This window comes from Pristis pectinata, chromosome 28 (genome assembly GCF_009764475.1).
Source record: "Pristis pectinata isolate sPriPec2 chromosome 28, sPriPec2.1.pri, whole genome shotgun sequence".
NCBI classification, from domain to species: domain Eukaryota; kingdom Metazoa; phylum Chordata; class Chondrichthyes; order Rhinopristiformes; family Pristidae; genus Pristis; species Pristis pectinata.
In genome coordinates this window covers 12,293,388-12,314,642 of record NC_067432.1, presented here as the reverse complement: position 1 = coordinate 12,314,642, position 21,255 = coordinate 12,293,388, and the positions used below count along the sequence as shown (strand labels likewise).

The 21,255-nt window shown below is 40.0% G+C and overlaps 1 protein-coding gene across 1 annotated transcript in view; it reads left to right on the top strand.

Moving 5' to 3' along the window:
* LOC127583883 (cytosolic carboxypeptidase 4) overlaps positions 1-21,255 on the top strand; it is a 148,043-nt gene that overhangs the window by 58,560 nt on the left and 68,228 nt on the right. Inside the window, 1 exon segment of the mRNA XM_052040273.1 lies at positions 5,722-5,902. Coding sequence (XP_051896233.1) covers positions 5,722-5,902 — 181 coding nt within the window.

Genomic DNA, 21,255 nt, shown 5'->3' with positions numbered 1-21,255 from the left:
AAAAGAAAAGTATTAGGGTTGATATTCAGTCAATGCTGAGTTGGCTGTTTACAGATGGATAGTGGTCAGAATAGTTTAATGGTCCACTCCAGTTCCAGGTTAGAAACAAGTTAGAAGTAGAAATATATTGAATTAATTTGTAGATGTTGTTCTTATTTAAGCACATAGTTGAGATTTTGAGGAAAAGGTTGTGGATAATAGTGAGCGGCAAAGAGTTTTTCTGAGCTTCTGCCTCGTGGATTTTACCACTTAATGCTGATACTTGATGCATGAACTGAAATATATATTTCATTCATGGCTTTGAGATTTGTTAGGTAATGAAAAATTCACATGAAAATTAAAATTTATTCTCTTCTTTTTACTTAGTTATTCTTGGCACTAAAATGCCTAAATGCCTGATTGTGAATGTGAAATGACCACAGGTAATTCTATGGAAATTAGCTGGAATACATTTCACAGAACTTGTGACTTCTTTTTAACAATGACTTATTTCAAGCTTTTATTGAATTTCTCTGAACTCTGGAACTGTCGTTATTTGTCCAGTGATGGGTGCTACAAATGTATGCATTAGACCACTCGGCCCCTCGAGCTGGCACTGCAATTCAATCTGATCATGGCTGATCTGACTGTATCCTCAACTCTGCATTCTCACCCACCCCGGGTAACCTTTTACCCCCTGTCCATGTTTGCCTTAAAAATATTCAAACAGTCTGCTTCCACCCCTCACAGTCATGGCCTTCTGAGGGATTTTTTTTTTGCCTTGTCCCTGTCTTAAATGGACAACCCTTATTTTTAACTGGTGATCCTAGTTCTGGATTCTCCCACAAGAGAGATCATCTCTCCACATCTCTTCTGTCAAAACCCCTCAAGATCTTGTATGTTTTGATCAAGTTGCCTTCACTCTTCTAAACTCCTGTGGGTACAACGCTGGTCTGTCTAACCTTTCTTCACAAGACAACTGCCAGGTATTAGTTTAGTAAATCTTGTTTGAACTCTTCCAATGCTTAGCATTCTTCCTTAAATTAGGGGACTAATACAGTACTCCAGATCTGGTTTCACCAATGCCCTGTGTAATAGAAGTTTAACTTCTCTACTTTTGTATTCAATTTCTCAAGCAGTAAATGTTAGCATTCTATTAGCTTTCCAAATTACTTGCTGTACCTAAATACTATCCTTTTATGAATCATATGCTAGTAGGCTCAGATTCTCAGAGCTCTACAAACTCTCACCATTTAGATAAACTGCATCATCCCACAGTATACTCCAACTGCTAGATCTTAGCCCAGTCATTTAACCGATTCATATCTCTTTGTAGCCTTCTGAAGAAGTCTTCACAACTGGCTTACCACCTCACCCTTCATTCAAGTCATGTATATAAATTGTAAAAAGCTGAGGCCTCAGTACAGATCCCTGCTGTTCACCACTTGTTAGGTCTTTTTCTGGTTGGTGAAATATATCTATGCTTACTTTGTGTTTCCTGTTAACCAGTTAATCTTCCATCCACATATCTTTTCCCCATTATTGAGCAGTCCAATACCAGAGGCCATGCATTTGAGGTGAGAGGGGATAGGTTCAGAACAGACGTGAGGGGTATGTTTTTTTACTGAGAGAGTGGTGGATGCTTGGAATGAGTTGCCTGATAGGATGGTGGAGGCAAATTCACTGGGAGCTTTTAAGAGGGGCTTGGATGGGCACATGAATGAGAGGAAAATAGAGGGATATGGGCATTCTGTAGGTAAGAGGGAATAGCTATGTCAGCACAACATTGTGGGCTGAAGGGCCTGTTCTGTGCTGTATTGTTTTATGTTCACATCAAAATGTTGCCTCCTGCACCATGAGCTTTTATTTCCCACAATTACCTTTGCAGCACGTTATCAAATGCCTTCTGGAAAACTAAGTATAGAACATTCACCAGTTCCCCTTTCTTCACAGCATATTCTTTTTCAAAGCACTCCAATAAATTGGACAAACATGACCAATTTATGTATTAGGTTCTGTCTCAGATTTATATCAAATGGCTGCACATTTATACTTGACTTTTCTGTCAAACATAATCTGCATGCTGCTTTGTTCTGGAAATTGATATTATACTGACAGAAGGTGATGTGAAGTGCAGCACCAGATACCAGATGATTCAATTGCTCTCACTCTTCTCTGCTTGACTTCCTCCATTTTTCAGTCACCAGACGCTATCAATGGGTCTATTTTGCCAATCCCACTAAACCCCTCAAACACACAGACATTTAAACAATTATATCCATATCAGCCATTCATTAGGCTCTGTACTTTTAGAAAATTGATTTTCACTCAGCTCCTGACCTCCGCGTTTACTGAATCAGCTGGTGTCACTGGGAACATGATGCATAAAAGTCAAGGATTTGAAAAATGAAACAAATTAATCAATAGGGGAAAGATGAGTTTCACAATTAGTACAGAATAAGTGACCAGTGGAATAACCTTCAGCAACTGTTGATCTTTCATTACCAATACACATCATTGTGGTACTACTGATTTGTATCCATTGTGGTACTACTCCTATATGACCAGTACAGATCTAGTATGGCACTGTTAGAGATCATTACAATATTAACAGCAGTGTTTTGCTTTTAGATGATAGGCAATAGGAGCAGAAGTAGGTGTATGGTTTCTCCAGTGCTAGAAACACTCAGCAGGTCAGGGAGCATCTATGGAGAGCAATAAAGAGATAGTTCAAGTTGATGAGCTTTCATCACAAGTAGGAAAGGCTAGAAAACAACAGCAGTTAGCGTGACGCTATTACAGCGCCAGTGATCAGGGTTCGATTCCCATCGCTGTCTGTAAGGAGTTTGTACGTTCTCCTGTGTCTGAGTGGGTTTCCTTTGGGTGCTCCGGTTTCCTCCCACATTGTAAAGACGTACGGGTTGGTTAATTTGGGTTTAAAATGGGCGGTGAGGACTCATTGTGTCGGAAGGACTTGTTACCACGTTGTAAATAAAAAAAATTTAAATATGTTTTCTGTTGCAGAGAAAGCAGAGGGGTGGAGACCACAAAAGAAATATCTGTGATAGAATAGAGACCAAGAGGGGCTAAATGACACTAATGATGGTGGTGAGAGAGACCTTCCCCCTCCCTCCCCTTCTCCACAACCGAGGACACGTTTGGTTTATCACCTTTCTCAACTTGAATGAAAGGTCATTGACCTGAAACAGAAACTCTGGTTTTCCAGCAAAAACTTGATGGGCCAATTGGCCTCCTTCCTTGTTGCAAGGAAATATATAAAAAGGAACATGAGGTTCTGCTTGGCCTGTAGAGTACTTCCAAGCTTCTCTGTTTATATTTCCACCAATTAGTAAGATTACAATTGATCTGTCCTTGGCCTCGGCTCCCCTTCCCTCCTGTTCCCCATAACCCCTCATTCCCTACAAGACCACAAATCTATCTATCCTTATTTTCTGTGGGAACCTATACTGTGGGAATGGACTCCCACATTTGCCTATGCAACAGTGGTAATAACAGTTTAACATTAATTCTGTTGTTGTGAAGTGCTTTGTAATGCCTTGAAGATGTTGAATGCGCTTCATGAATGTAGAAAATTACGAGGCAGCAAGGGAATTGAATCATAGAATCTTAAACATAGAAGAAGGACATTCATTGTTAATGCTCAGGCTCCTTGAAAGCTATTAGATTAGTCTCACTCTTTGTAATGTACTCACCTTGGTTTTCATTCAGTTATCATTGATAGTTACAGTTGAATGTTCTTCCACTAACATTTTAGATGGTGCATTCCAGATAATAGTTACTTGTTGCAAAAATAAAATTTCCACCATACCCTGGCTCTACTGCAAATTACTTTGAATTTGCTTTATTTTTAATACATTTTTTTGTGATCTGGGTGTTGCTAGCCAAGATTCATTGCCTATCCCTAACTACCATTGAACCACTGCAGACCTTTGGGAGTAGGCACTCCTACAGTGTTTTGGGGTAGGAAATTTCACAGCAATGATGAAGACTGGTGATATATCAAGTCAGGATGTGCAGGATTTGGAGGGAAACTCGCAGGAGGTGGTGTTTCCATGAGCTTGCTGCCTTGTCCTTCTTTGTGGATGAGGTTTTGTGTTTAGAGGTGCTACTGGACGAGCCTAGATGAGTAATTGCAGTGTAGTTCTGTTTTTGAAAATTGATTATAGAAACCTTTGACTTCTTGCCTCGTGCTGGGATTTCAAGCTAGGTCGAGTTTTATGTGTGAAGGCCACAAAATTGCCTTTACAGTACAGCTGCCTGACCTTTTGTAACGTTGTTGATATAAATGCATTCTTGCTGCAGGTTTGGTTACGAGCTTATCTTGCCTATCACATGAAGGTACCTCATCCATATTAATTTTACCAGTAAATCTTTTCTGTACTCTCTCTAAAGACTTGATATCTGCCTTGACTGTTGTCACTCAGAATTGAAAGCTATACTCTAGCTGAGGTTTAACCTCCTTGCCTTTGTACTTTTTGCATTTATTTACAAATCTAAGGATCCTATATCCCTTTTGTAACATCCTCTTTAATGTCCTTGCAGAATGTATTCATATTTTTCAGTTTTTTTCTGTGTCTGAACCCCTATTTGTAATCCCTTATCATCTTCTTCCCTTTAAAACATTATTTGTCTGCCTAGTATTCTCTATCCATTAAATGCCCAGATTTTGAGTCATTTATAATCATCAAAATTACACCTTGTATATCCAAATCAAAGCCATTAATATGGACCAAAGTGGCAATGCTCCAAATACTGATTGTTTTAAGTCCACTGTATGCTTCGCTGATTTACCACTACTATCTGCTTTCTGCATCTTACTCAATTTCAATTTTGTATCCACATTCCCATTGCCCCTTTAATATCACAGACTGCAATTTTGCTAAAAGTCTATTATGTGGCGTTTTATCAAATGTAATTTGAAAGTCCATATGCACAACAGCACTGGCTGCATCGATTCTCTCTCTATTTCGTAGAAGCATTAAATCAAATCTGTCAGACACAATTTGTCTTTGCTGTCTCTGTTGGCTGTCATTTATTAATCCATGTTATTCAAAGTGAAATTAATTCTGTTGCAGTTTATGGAATCCCAGAAATACCCCCATCCTCCAACCTTTAGTTTGGCTAGGCTGTAGTTATCGGGTTTCTGCAGCTCTGCTTTTAGAACAGGAGTGTAGCATTGTGGCTAGGGGGGTCTCTTCCACCTGCTTTATCCAGGGGTATGAGTGATTACACATAAGTACAGGAGCCTGGAATGTTTACTGGCCTATAGCAAACATTCCAGATAAAGAATTGAGACACTGGGTTTTGTTAACTTTTTATATAGTCATTGGGCCGGGCTTTGATCTAGCAGCCAAATATTGGTGTTACAAAAAACATTCAACTCTCATTTCTATTGATTTTGGTTGGCTTGCGACATTAGGTTTATGCCTGAACATTACTGAAATTCCAACCTACAACATGCCAAGAGGCAAAACAAATACGTTTGCCTGTATCCTTAATCATAACTATAAAGATTTTTGATCTTAACTGTAAAGTTTACTGATGTTAATACAATACTTTAACTATAAAGATTTTTGATTCTTTTCATGGACTTGGTCTGCATTGTCGAGTTGGGTCAAAGGGCCATTTTCTGTGCTGTATAAATCTATGACTCCATGTGAAGTAATAAACTGACCAGACATTGGAAGAAGTGCTGACCACTTATCTTGTGGTATCCTTCAGGGAATCGCCAGTACATAGTGCTGACCGGTCGAGTCCATCCTGGAGAGAGCAATGCTAGCTGGGTTATGAAAGGGACCCTGGAATTTCTCGTGAGTAACAACCCCATTGCTTGCTGCCTACGGGATACCTACATCTTCAAAATCATTCCTATGCTGAACCCAGATGGTGTCATCAATGGCTGGTGAGTAGAACAACTGGAGAAAGATGTTATGACTGCGTTTATACTGTGTCTATGTTTTCTAGAGCTTATAAGAATGACAGGCAATGTTATAGAAACAGGATTCTGAGGGGGTTTGACAGAGTGGATGCTGAGAGGATGGAAGTCTTGACTTGGGGCATGGTTGTCTCAGGGTATGATGCCGAGAAACTAAGACTGGAATGAAGAGAAATGTCTTTGTGAGTCTTTGGAATTCTCTATCTCAGAAAGCTATGGATGCTGAGTCATTGAATAGTTCAAGGCTGTCATAGAGAGATTTTTGGATCAAGGGTAATGGGGATCAGGCAGAAAAATGGAGATGTGACCAGATCTGCCATGATCCTATTGAATGATGGAGCAGGCTTGAAGGGCTGAATGGTCTACTCCTGGGGGTCAATAATGAGAAGAAGCTTCTGTTCAACTCTTTTACAATTTACCATTCACTCTTGTAATGCTAGCTCAGTGTTTACAAAGGCTTCACCAAAACATTGTACCCCAGTAGCCCTGCAGCAATATAACAGGCGCTACTAAAACATTCACTATACAATGTTCTCACAATATCCTGTAGGATCTTTACAACTTAGAAATCAGCTAAGTTTCTGATCTATCCAAGTCTCACATTCTCCTGTAGTTTCTACATCAACCTGGAACTGTCGGTACATTCCAAGGGAAACTGGCTCTCTCTCATCCTTAAACTTTATCTCAATAGCTTCATTGTTTTAACATGTGAAATGGATGCTAACTGGATAACAGACTAACCCAACATTAGACCAGAAACTGCCAATCCTGATTCATATGATACAGCCAAACAGATTGAGAATGAAACTTAGAGATTGGGGACAATGCAGCACAGCTTGTGTTAGCAATTGTGACTCTGATTAAACGTACGAGGCTCTATTTGGTTAAAACAGCACATCCACAGGTTTACTTCCAGCTCTGGCACATGGTTCTTCTGGAGAGGGAAAGAAGTCAGCATCAATTTGTATTAAGCTGAACAATGATATCTATGAAAAGGAAAATATTGATAAAGGTTAATTAAGCTGATGAACAGACTAATATTTTGCGAGACTAGATAATAAAGAAAACACTTTATTCAAAAAAGAGAAATGCTATAGAACTTTAGCAAGGTGGTGTATGCTGATTCAGTGAGGAATTGTTCCTGAGAAGGATTGGAAGTGCCCATGCTAGATATCTGAGAGAGTGATTACTCAATACTGTTCTCACCACCATCTCACACACTACCTACTATTTCACAGTCACATTCAGAAACTACAAACCTCTTGCAAGGAAGTAACCAAGTATATGATCCCAGTGCAGCAGGAGAGTTGACTAGCATATTATCCTTCATTTGTGAAACTGGATTTCAGGTGAATCTGTAAATCATTTAGCAAAGGATGAAATGTGACATTGGGAATGAATCATAGATTTGTTACATCACAGGAGGCCCTTTAGCTTGCTGAGGAGTCTATACAGGAAGGAAGTGGTTGAAAGAATTAGCTTTTAGCATAGGTTTATAGCATAGAATTATTGCATATTAGCATAGAATCATTGGCCTCCTTCTCAAGAGGCTGCATGATTCATTGATCTTAGTGATGTGAAAACAATTGATGAGGTCCATGTGTTTCTTCCAGCTCAGACTAGCAACAGCCACACAATCCTTGCCTTTCAACTGCATTTCGAGTTGAATTGTTCCACAAAGTTTTGAAACACTTTGCTTGCTATTCAAGTGGATTACTTTTTGGAGAAAAGCCTGAATGTTAGAGTTCTCCAAATGCATTACAGCAGTTCCTTCATGTGCAACAACCCACTCACTGACTTTATACATATCCCAAATTCCATTCCAGCTCAAAACCTGATCATTATAATGGCTGCATCACAAATGGACTTTATCCCTTCATAGCCTTCTGTTCCTAGTCTTTCCCTGTGGACAGTCTCCTCCCTGCACTTCGTCTGCATTTATTAAATGTCTCACCGATTCTCTGCTATGACAGTGCAACTTCAGCTGCTTGAGACCCCAGGCCAACACATCTTCCCTTGTTTTCAATCCATTTTTGGACTTGTCTCCTCCTTCTCACCCAGCCTTGAAGAGTTTTGTGCTGTCATCTCTCCTTATCCCAACCAATTTCTCTACTGCATTCTATCCGTTCACTAAGCCAGGCTCGAAATACAAACCTAGTCATTCTTTCTTGTTCTTTTGGCATTCTCCAAGGTCCTGTACTGTTGCCTCCTTAAGGTCACTAATTCTAGATAATCAATCATTCTCTGTCTTTGGCCTTTCTAAACCACATACCGCTGGGAATGAATATCAGCAATTTCCTCCCTGCACCACTCACCTATCTACAACCATCCTTGGCCTGATGGTTTAGCATTCACCACCTTCTTTGCCTTCTCACCAGCTTGTCTGCTCACTTGCGAACAAGTCACTTACCTCTACAACATCACTGAAGATTGATATGCTGGGTTTGACCGAAGCCTGTCTGACAGGTAGTGATGCAGTGCTTCTCTACTTTCCCACCATCTGCCTTGCCCAAACTATGGCAGTGAAAGCATGACCAATGCACCAGGACACTCCTTGGTTCCCAGCCAGACCATTATTATCTCCATCAAGTTTGGGCACCTTGCCCCGTTCCACCCCTTGTACTGTAAACTCAACCCTAGGAATATCCCGAGGCCAGATCTGAGACTCCTATTCATTATTGTCTCCCATCCTACTGCGCCCCCACCCAACTCCATGATTCAACCAATCTTCACATTTTAGTAATGAGCTCATGGTCTTTTCACTGACAAACTGTTTAATAAAATCATTAAAATATTTTCTGCAATTTTGTTTTACCATTTTCATTATTTAATCAGATGCAGAAAAAGCTCACATTTATAACATGCATGAAAAATTGTGAAAAGTGAAGCAATTACAATGATATTTCTACTTTAATGTTAGAAATGTATGCAATATTATTCCTAAATCAGTTCACCCTAATGCATGGAGCTTGTAGCTTGTTATGGTAATTTAACTTGAGCATTGGATTTCCAGCAGCTCCAGTTAATTCTGTGGCCATGGGACATAGAAATAAGCATTGAGCATGTTCTCTTCATGTAGGATTAGATATCACACAGTGCAGTTGGGGAAATAAAATGTCACGACAATTGGTAGAAAACTGAGAGGTTACAGCCTTTCTGTGTGTTGCATGTGTCTCTCTTATGTGCATGCATTTGTGCATGAAGGGCTTTGAAGTTTACACTTTGCTTCTGTAACAAGGAACCCAATGTGAATATTACAAACATCTTAGAGCCTTGAACACTGGAGTAAAAAGGAGCACTTTTTAGCAATTTATTTAATTAAGGTCATCAAATAAAAATTCTGAACTTTGCAGTTTTGCTTGTAAAGAAGATTTTTTGAATCACAGACGGAATTCACTATTTGTAGTTGAATCAGTGGGCTTGTTTCTGAGCTGCTTTAAAGACTTGTTTTAGAGCTGCTTTTTGACCTGTGTAAGTCATCCATGCACAGACTAAGACATTGCTCAAGTGAGGGTTATTTGGAGACTCTTGTGAAAAGCCATCTCTTCAGCGTTGTTTTCTTGCCAATCTCATTCCAGCTGTCCTGCCCTTCCCCTCCTGCCTTTTCACCCTTGCCCACAAAAGGAAAGATGATAATAATAATGTAAATAAAAGAGGAAAATTGGCATTTATTGTGAAAGAACAAATTCTTAAATACTTGCAGCTTGGGGAAAATGTTGCAAATTTACTGTGGGATGTAATGTAAAAAAATATAGACACTATTATCCAAAAATCTGACTGATTTTTTTTTGGAACTAAGAATTAATATGCACATCCTAAGGTCCTTGGGAGATAAGTTACAAATATTCTTTACATTCTTCCCACATAAAACATGATAGAAACAGATAACTGATCTCATTATTCATGATTGCTACATTTGCCTACTTTACAACAGTGAGTTTGCATCCTAATAATTAATGGGTCAGAAGCACGTTGGGATTTCCAAGGCTTTGGAAGATGGTGTATAAACTGCAAATTATTGTGTTCTGTTATTTCTGTAAAGTCTAAATCTTCCATTACCTGTGAGTTTTACCATGTATTCAGTTTGTCAGTGATACATTGAACCCAACCTGCACCCCCGATGTACTGCAGCATCAATCAGTACACTTTACAAAAAGAATACATCACAGCTGAATAAGCTGAAGGTGTAACATTAAAACAGTTTTGAGACTGATTCCAGGAATTCTCAGTGAAGAAGCTTATTTATAGACGTGTCTGGACGTGGAAGTAAAGCTCTCAGGAATTTTAGTTACTGAGCTACTGTTGTTTGTGAAAGTTTGATCAAGGAAGCATATTAGATGTTTCTCGGTTTCCTCTTTACAGCACAGCTGCACTGTGAAGGATTCCCATGGTGACATTCAGTCATTCCAACATATACACATCAGTAATTAAGAGTGGATCGAGAGCCAACCCATGCACTGCATAGCCTGTGTCTAATCAAATTGTAAATTATATTGATTTCATTAATTGGTGTTCTGCATTGTTCATGTTACTATTGATTTAAAATCATTTCAAGGTGAATTATAGAAATTGAAATTAGATCCCCAACATGATCCTGAGGCTGAAGTGTTCACTTTATTGCACTAGAATTAATTTTAAAATGATCTCAGGCTTATTATAAGTTGCTAATGGTGATGCATCTATCCCACTGGAGGAAGTGATCTGTGACTATGTCCTTACCTTTAATTGTGCAGAATAGAAAAACCAGGTTTCAGGCAAATAAAGTGTTAATTACTTCTCACCTATCTTTAAGAAATAATTCTTATTTGAACAAAATACAGTTTAATTGACTTGTCGTACACGTACAAAATTTAAGGTTTCTGCAGCTGACTTTGCTCTGTGTCCCAGAAATCCTGCATTTTTGTTACTTGAAAGACAGACATAATAATCATATAATTAATTCAGTAATTTCTCCAATTGCTCTGAGCCAATGTTTGTGACTATACTTTGCAATCACAGAAACATATCCCATTATAATTTCTAATTTCATCAAGTGTGGGCTGGAAATCTTTCTCCCTCTTTTGCACAACCCTGTAAATGCACCTGGATGGAGCTTCTATCTCGCTGTTTAAAAATTCCCATCTTTCTTTTCAAATCAGTCAATGATCTCACTCCTTCCAAACTCTGTAATCTCCCCCAATCCTAAGGCATCTTGAGATCTTAATATTCCTGTAATTCTGATCTCTCATGCATCCCACAGTTTTATTGCATCACCATTTGTAGCTGGCTGCTTCTGGCCTAAATTTTGGAATTCCTTCCCTAAATTTTTAATCCCTTTATCTTCCTGTAAATACTTTATTAAAATTATCTCTTTAACCAAACTTTGAGAGCCGTTGAATAGTGCTTCTTAAACAGAGTGTAAACAATTTGATCAGTGAAAAGGGAAAAAAGGAAGTACATTCACTTGGCTCCAATACTAATAGCAATATGTGCAAACTAAAGGTGGTAATAGTGACAGTTGTGATCAGCATTTCAGTCCTTTGTGCAAGCTGGTAAGTGTATTTATATAATTATAGATTAAGTCACAGCAGGGTAGGTTGTGTTCCTTCTCTGTAGATGTGGGAGTTTTTGTCCTTGGTGAAAATGTCTACAGTAGATGATGCCTCTGTCTCAGATTGGTTCAACTCAGAGCTATTGAGTAATACTGCAAGTTAAGGAAACTTTGAACCACAAGGGAGAGGATGAGTAGCCAGGCAGTTTGCTTCTTGGTTACGTTTCTTAGAAAGGTGTAAGATCAGAATGGGGTTGGGGTGACTCATTGGTTATAAAGTAAAGGAGATGCAAGCATGACAGAAAATGAGGTTCTTCAGAAATAAAACTTTCTGCCATACTTTATTGACTACCTGTAAGTTCATAGAAAAAAACTTCTAAGTTAGTATGAGGTGCCTTGGAACAGAAGAAGGAGGGGTAATTGGTGAAAAGTAACATGCAGAGGGGTTTCATAATTAGGGTGTTTAATGACAGTCTTTCTAAGCAGGATTGAAAGAACTGTGTGGTGTGTTGCTCACATCTTGAACTGCCTTGAAAAGATATTGAGGTGGGCAGGGGTTGGGGGTGTGTGGGGGTGGGAATCCAGCCATTAGTTCATGTTGGAATTAAAAAGGAATGAAAGAGTGGGTAGGATGTCCTTCTTGCAGAGAACCTGGTTCTGGAAGCAAAATTAAAGAGCAGGATATCAGAGGTTATAATTTTTGGATAATGTCTCTTTGTGTGTGGCTTTGGTAAGGTTGATGCAGAACTCGTGTCTGACTGAGCTGTGCAGAACGAAGGGCTCGGTTTTATGGGACACCACTTCTGGCACAGGAGGGAACAATATACTTGGGATGGGCTCTCTCCAAAACCAAATGGGACGAGGTTCCTAGTAGAAAAGACAAATAATGCCATCACAAAGACCTAAACGAGTACCTGGTGGTAGAGGAAGGCAAATGGTAGGAAGGTGGAAGAGATAAGGGGGAAAGGTAAGATTTGTTCCAAAAGAAATGGAAACGTTCAGGTTACTAGTCAGAACTGTTACATTAGGCAAGTAAAGGAAAAACTATGGAGTGTAAAATAGTTAAATCAGGAGAGAGAGAACACATGCAGGGAGCTTGTACTGAAATAAATTACACATCCAAGCCATATTTTCTGTGGTAACTTCAACAATCAGAAGATTACAGGTTTCTCCTGCACCATTTTAGTTTAAATTGGAAAAAAAAGAAATATCTTTTAATGTAATAACAGGTGTTCTTAACAGCAACAGCATGTGCTGGTGTAGGGTCTAATATTTAGCTTTGATATTCCCTTTTCTGGAAGCACTTGGGATCTTGCACCAGAAATGAGCCACATACAACAGCATCTTGAGGTGCCAGCATCTCCTTCCATAGTTCATTCAGTGAATGTGGATATGCAGCATGTGCCTGTGAAGCCTGTGAATGGCCAGTGATGTCCATCAGAGGGAAATGCATGTTTCACATTACTGCTGCAACACTGGAGTGGACGCGTGCACTGAAGAACTAATCGAGAAGCAGTTGATGGTCTGCTCGAACATGGAGCATGGATTCTGCTGCTGAAGGTCACCGTGGAATGTTTCCACTGGATCAGATGCTGCAACTTTTTTCTGGTTTCTTTGGGTTAGACACCGACCGCCTTGGTAAGTCCCTCAGGTGACCACCTCTTTTTCTCACGATGAGCAATTGTTCATTGGAGGGGGGTGGGTGCTTGCCCCCATGAATGCCATGCCTGTTTCAGTGATAGGTCATAGAATTCACTCCCCCGACCCCTGTCCTGCATCCACCAGGGGTTCTCACTGGGAGTTGCCACTATGAATGCTCCTGCAATGATGGGAGGTTACAGGTAAGTTGATGCTTCTCCCTCTGCTCTTGAAACTACTGTGCGTAACCATGTTAAAGGTCTGGGTTTTGAACATCTTTTTATGAGCATCTGCTTGCATGCTGGTGTGCAACAGGGGATTCAGTTCACAGGGTCTGACACAGTTATTGAAGAAAGAGGGAGCTGTTCATCTAGGACTAGACTAGGACAAGTCTCTGGCCAATCAAGTAACTGTTTCTTTAAATTAGAAGTGGTGGGTAGTGTGGATCCCCCCAGAGCACCATCTTAGCATGACTGAATTTCCAGTCCAAAGGTTACTATGCCATTTCCATTGTCAGGCATGCCCAAAGAATTAGCTTGAATCCTGCATGGAGTGGCAACGGGATCCTAGTGACTGTCATACAAACATTTTATCTTTGCAGAAATCTATACTGATATGACCAATTGAAACAGAAACTATGACTTAGGGTCTTGCTGAAGTAGAAAGAAAAATATTGGAAAACAGAGGCAGAAGGACAAATCAATTTTCCCATAATTATGATCTTCACAAAATGAGGCTGTGATTTAGAAGTGTTAGCACCTCTGTGTGAGTCCAATTAATTAACGTCAGTCTTTAGCAAGGCTTTTGATTTTCATGCTGCCAATTCAGATCTGTAATCTGTTATTTAGTAAACATTGGTGTTATTTGTTTTTGATAACTCTACATTCCTAGAGCCCTGCTATCATTGAATAATCCTGCAATGAATGAATTGGGTACTTCATGATTGATCCCTGTGCCACAAGAATAATTCCACCACCTTAAATGACTCCTGCGCATCCAATTCTTCATCCTGTAACAAATACGTAATTCCTGAGTCATTTAAATCCTGTCTCTGTGAATAATTCTGGGTCTCCATGGACATCCACTCCAATCAATGAGCATTAAATTGAAACACTCCTTTTGGATCATTAGACTAATAGACTAAGTTGTCCGGGAAAGATTATGACAATTAGTTTTTCACAGTGTAGCTCTTTACTGAGATACTAAACTTAAGTCCATTGTTACCTTTAATCTTCAGGCCTACCCCTCTCCACACTACCAATCCTGCCACCCTTCCCAAACCCTTCAATCTCACCAGACCCTGTCTCTGACCCCGGTCTTCCTGTTGGATTAGACACAGGCAGCCTGACTCTCAGATTGGCTCAAGCTTCACCCTTTCCCACTTCCACCACTCCTCCAAATCAATTCAGGCCTATGGCACTCTCACATGGAGTATTGTCTACAGTTGTGGTGGCCACAGTATTGGAAGGATGTGGTGGTGCTGGAGAGAGTACAGAGGAAATTCATGAGGATGTTGCCTGGATTGCAGAACTTTAGTTATGAGGAGAGATTGAATAGGCTGGGTTTATTTTCTCTGGAGCAAAGGTGGCTGAGGGTGACCTGACAGAAATATATAAAATTATAAGAGGCATAGATAGGATATTGTCAGAATCCTCTTCCCCTGATAGAGGTATCAGAAATAGGAGGGAATAGCTTTAAGATAAGAAGGAGGAGTTTTAAAGGGGATTTGAGGGGAAAATTTTTTTTACACAGAGTGATTGATATCTGGAACTGCCAGAGGAGGTGGTGAAATCAGATACGATCACTATGTTTCAGACAGATTTGGACAGCCACTTAGACAGACAAAGAATTGAAGGATACAGATCTAATACAGGCAAGTGAGATTAGAGGAGATGGGCAAAAAGGTCAGCATGGATGTGGTGGGCTGAAGAGCCTGTTTCTGTGTTGTACAGCTCCAGGACTCTCGGACCCCACTACCACCTTAAACCTCATCTCCACCATAATAACATTTCTCCTCTCTCAGTCCATGTTTGCTGTCACTACTTGCTTCCTTCCTGATATTTAGGATTGTTTACAATCTATTTTTAAATTTATTATTAGTTTGTTTTCAAAGAATGGTTTCAGCACAGGAGAACAATTGGTTCATCGTATCCACATTGGTTCAACATCAGGCAAACTCTGGTTCTCTCTTGAAGACAAAATGGAATCTGCCTCCACTACATCTATTTTTTTCTCTTTTTTATCAAATTTTTGTTCCCCATCATGTTTCCAAATCCTCCCAATCTTCAGGTTTACGTCCATTTTGCTAACATAATTCTCTTAACTTAATCCAATACTATTTTCTAAACCTTCCAAGTCAGATTTTGAACATCACTTTACTTGTGAATGTTTTTACTTCTCAATGCAATGTATATTCAACAAAAAGCTATGAAATACTTCTCTAAATATTTGCCATTGTTTATCAAATATCATATCTTTTAATCTAGTTTCCCAGTTCCCCCAAAGACCAACACATCCAGTGGTTTTATTTAAGCTTAATCTTCTAGATTCAGGCTCAAGTACTTTGTTCTCACAATCAAGTTAAACTTTTGTCAAGTTATGTTTAATCTTCCCTAGAGGATTTCTTTCTATGAGTTTACAAATTAATCCATTTTATAGGATGAGATCTAAAATATCCCATTCCCACACATAAAGTCATGCTGACTATTACTAATCAGTCCTTAGCTTTCCAAATGCAGATAGATCTAGTCTCTCAGAATCTCCTCCAGTAACTTTCCCACCACAGATGTTAAGCTCATTGGCCTGTTGTTACCTAGCTTGTTCATGCAGCCCTTCTTAAGTAAAGGCGCAACATTAGCCACCCTCCAGTCTTTTGGTACGTCATCTGAGGCTAATGAGGAAACAAAGATCTCTGCCAGGACCCCAGCAACTTCTTCCCTTGCTTTCCACAATGTCGCAAGATATGCTTGGCCATGTCCCAGGAATTTAACCACGTTTATGCGTCTCAAGACTGCCAACACCTCCTCTTTCATAATGTCAAAATGTAGTTCCCTTTTTGACCAAAAGCCAATGAATAACTGTAACACTATGAATTTTGCTTACATGATGAATTGCTGTTTTGCCCAAATTCCATATGTGTGAATTTGCCTATAGTCCATACTTAGTTCCGAAACCTAATGAATCCAATTTCTTTTGAACTTTAAATCCATGAACCTGATATCCAACAAATGCTTTACCCCTTGAAAATCAGATTCCACAATTGATCTTATGTTGTGTGTTCTAACCTTGGTGAGTTATTACTGTGCTGAAGAATTGTGCTTGCAATTATCATAATTCACAGACATTTCTTTTAACCTAATGAAGTCTAGATGCCAAAATTAGGAACTATGTGACTTGTGAAACCCACAAGAGCCTTACTCTGTGTCTAACTGTTTTACCACATAACCATTGTAACCAGCAATAACTTCTTCGCATTACGGTGTGAACTGTTACCAATATGTGTATTGGATCCAGGTTCTTACTTTCAGTTTAACTCTTCTGAAGGTGGGGCTTCCCCTGTTACAATGGGCTGTTTTTGTTTATTGCTCAAGAAATTGACTGACAGCCAAATGTTTTCCCACAAGTAGGTGTAAAATAGTTGATTGTTGTTGGTGGGACCTAAAGAGGCTCTTGATTTTTTGATCTGGAAATACTCTATCGAATCACTGATGGAGCACTCTACTCTGCATCAGACTTATGCTGTCCCTAAGCTGAGAATCTGTAATGGGGTGAAGCAACGGAAACCTTTCTCCTCCACTTAGCATTTGCAGAAGATATCTTGAGTGTCTGGCTGATGGAACTAAACTTTCACTTGGCACCAGATTTCTGAGCACCTCTGAAGCCTTTGCTTCAAACTGCTTCTAAATTTGTAGATTACATCAAATTGGAAGTTAGGGAAGGTGGGATGGGGGTGGAGGGTGGAGGAGGACTGGGAAGACTACAACAAATTACTTTAATAAACTTGCAGAATAGGTGAATAATTGGCAGGTTAAGCTCAACACATAGGCGCAAGTTCATAAATTTTGGTAGGAAGAAAAGGGAGGTCACTTATTGCCTGAAAGGAGTTCTATTTTGGGTAGAGAAACAATAGGAACTTGGAGTATGAACATACCAATCACTAAAAGTTTGCCATAAAGAAAACAAACCAAGCACTAGGGCAAGTTACATTAAATCTGTTTCCACTCTCAGCTAGGTCACACTTTGAATTCTGTGTGCAGACCAAATTGTCAAATGATAGGTGTAAAGGATATGGAGGCAATGGAGAGAGTGCAGAGATTTATAAAGAAGATACCAGAAATGTAAGGATATACATATCAGTGAAGAATGAACAAACTGTTTTTTCTCTCGAAGACTGAGGCGTGACCAAATAAAAATCTTTAAAAAGATGAAAGGTTTTGATTAAGTGAATACTGTGAGAATGTTTTCACTTGTGAGTAGGAGCATAATTAGAGGCCACCAGCATAAGGCAATTACCGAGAAATCCATTGGAGTTCAGAAAAAACATCCGTGGTGAGAACATGGAACTCACTCCCACAGGAGGTGATTGAAGCAGATGGTATGCATACATTTAAGAAAGACTGGGCAAGCATAGGAGTGAGATGGGAACAAGGACCAGACGCAGAGATTTAGACAAGAGGAAGCTCAGGTGAAGCATAAATACCAGCAGATATTGCTTGGGCTGAATGGTCTGTTTGTATCACATCATCTGCATAATCCTACATTCCAACATTGAGGATGAACAACAATTTCTTCCAATCAAGTATTGGGAAGACAATGTATTTTAAGAACCACCCCTCCCCCACCAAAAAAAATGGATTTGGGTCAGGTAGATTGTTTAAATATCAAAAAAAATCTCTCACATTCCTCACTGCCAGCCAATCCACTTCCAGTTTCTATAGAGGTGGGAGCACAGGGGTAACCAATCGACTTCCAGTGGATGAATCACATGTAAATATTTGCATTCAGGCTGTGCCCTCTAGCCTTTTCCATTCAGCCAAAAATCATTGGTTTTCCCAAGCCTCAGGAATCTTGGCAGCTAAATGAATTGAGTCCTGCTAGATCCAATGGGTAAGAGGTTTTCCAGCACTCCTTGTGGGTCAGATAGAGCAGGAATCCTTTCCCTCAAAATGCCCAAGCAAACCTGTTTCCCACTCCACATAATAAACCGCTTCCAACTGGTGCTCTGTTATCAGAGACCCCACTCTAAACTCACCGAACCCCTGCTCTTCCTCCCCACCACACTCCTGGCTGTGATTGATTTCTTTCTCCCACTATGAGACTGCTTTCTGTTGAATAGATCTGTCTGCAGCCTTGGAGTCCAGTTTGACCTTGAGCTAATTGGCTCTCTTCTTGGCTCTGTCAGGGGCACTCCTACTTCTGAAGGCAGGGTTCAAGTCCTACTCCAGGCATGGATGGAAAAGGTTTAGAGGGATATGGGCCAAACACAGACAAATGGGACTAGCTCTGATAGACATCGTGGTCAGCATAGACTAGTTGGGCTGAGAGGCCTGTTTCCGTGCTGTATAACCCTATGACTCTATACTTGAGAGCAAAAGAATCTAGACTGACGCATTGGTGCAGTCCTGCAGGTGTGCTGCAGTGTCAGCAGACTTGTGTATGCATGTTAAAGATTCCATAATCCATGATGAACAAGGGAATTCTTCCTAGTATTTATCCCTTAATCAACATCACTAAAAGAAAATTTGCTGATCATTATCACATTGTTGTTTGTGAAACCTTATGTTAATTGGATGTTATATTTCCTACATTGCAACATTTGACCACTTCAGAACTACTTTATTGTCTATGAATTATTTCGAGGTGGACTGAGATTACGAAAACATTTCTTTCAACATCTCTTCATCATAAGACTGCCACTTTTACTGTGATCAAACTCCATTTCAGCCACTGCAACAGGTCATCTGCGACTAAAATTCTTTTCCTCTAATGGCTGCAGTACGATATTCAATCACATGATGGCAGCAAGAATCAATTATTTTTACCAAAATCTATATTGACAGAAGATATATTGTTTCTGTAAAAATATAGTTGCCAGAATGACTCTGTCTTAATAATGACAGCTGAGGGGCTAATTCTGGTTGTAACTGCTACCTTGATGCTGGCAATACCTGCATCAGGGATCTTTCTCCTCAGCTGAGGTGGGTGAGTATCAGTATAAAGGCCAGCACTGTTGGATGACCTCTCTGTTTTCTCAGGCAATTCTGTCACCAAGTAATTTTTGCAAAGATTGAAATATAAACATAAACAGAGATTTTGCAGATGTTACCAATAATTTTATCCTCAGACTATGAAAAATGGGCCTTCTCAAATTTAGCAGGGAGGTTGATGGCAGTACAGGTAGACACAAGCTAGCCCTTTGATAGGTGGTCACAGCTTGCTCTTGTTTTATCTCTTTTGATTTCTACCCCATATGAACCAAAGAAAGACAGTGAAAGCCCTAAGGTGAGTGAGATGCCCTGTAATATACGCTGCTCATGTGCATTGGGCAGGCACGGTAGTGTAGCGGTTAGCGTAACGCTATTACAGCGCCAGCAACCCAGGTTCAATTCTGGCTGCCGTCTGTAAGGAGTTTGTACGTTCTCCCCATGTCTGTGTGGGTTTCCTCTGGGTGCTCTGGTTTCCTCCCACATTCCAAAGACGTACGGGTTAGGAAGTTGTGGGCATGCTATGTTGGCGCCAAAAGCGTGGTGACACTTGCAGGCTGCCCCCAGAACACTCTATGCAAAAGACACATTTCGCTGTGTGTTTTGATGTACATGTGACTAATAAAGAAACCTTATCTTAACCTTATCATTTAACTCTCGCTAGTTGTTGGATCCGGGAATTTTCCAGGATCTGCTGAAAATGGATTTATCTTAGTATTTGCATTTGCCCTCCTGATCAGTTTCTGCACCTGCATGTTTGGCTTTCAAGCAACGCAGGCATCTTTGGACACCAACAAATCTTTTACCATTTAAAAAAGACTCTGCTTCTTCTGTTTTGTGAACCACAATAGGCAACCTCATATTTTTCCACATTATATTTCATCTGCCCAACCACTCAACTTCTCAATATCCTCAGGAAGCCTCTTTGCATCCCCTGCCCTACTCACAATCCCATCCAGTTTTGGAGCATCAGCAAACCTGGAAACATAACATTTAGTCTAGTGTCGATGTGGATTGTGAACTGCTGAGGCTCAAGAACAGATCCCTTCAGAACCCCACTAATCAAAGGAAAAACAAATCCATATTTCATCATATTTTTTTATCACCCAAGAGATATGAGTGCTTCTGGCAAGACTAATATTAAGTTCCTGTCCCAAATTGACCTTGAGAAACTGTTGGTGAGCCACCTTGTCAAAGCATGACATGTGTTGAAGGTACTTACATAAAACATAGAACAGTACAGCACAGGAACAGGCCCTTCAGCCCATGACGTCTGTGCCGACTATGATGTCAAATTATACTAATCCCATCTGCCTGCACATGATCCATATCCCTCTTTTCCCTACGTGTTCATGTGCCTGCTTAAGTGCCACTATTGAGTCTGCTTCCACCATTATCCCCGGCAGTGTGGTCCTGGCACCTACCACTCTCTGTATAAAATGAAACTTGCCCTGCATATCTCCTTTAAATTTCCCCCTCTCACCTTGCCCTTTAGTATTTGAAGTTATGCCCTCGAGTACTTCCACAAGATTTAAACCAGCAACAATAAAGAAAAAGCAAAATATTTCAAAGTCAAGATAGTGTGGAACTTGGAGGAAAGGATTAAAGTGTTCCCTGCTGTACTTGCCTTTTCACTGATTGAAGTTATGGGTTTGGGAGGTACTGCTGATGAAGCTTTGGTGAATTACTGCAGTGCATTTTGTAGATGCTACATGCATTGTAACCATGAAGGGTCGGTGGTGGACAGAGTGAATGTTTAGGGGGATGGATGGAGCACCAATTAGACAGGATCCTTTGTTCTGGTTGGTATGAAGTATTGTTGGATTTATATTCACCTGGGCAAGCGGGGAGTATTCCATCACACTCCTGACTTACGCTGTGTACATATTTGGGGAGTCAGGAGGTGAACACTTTGCCTCAGAATGCAAAGTTTCTGACTGGATCTTGTA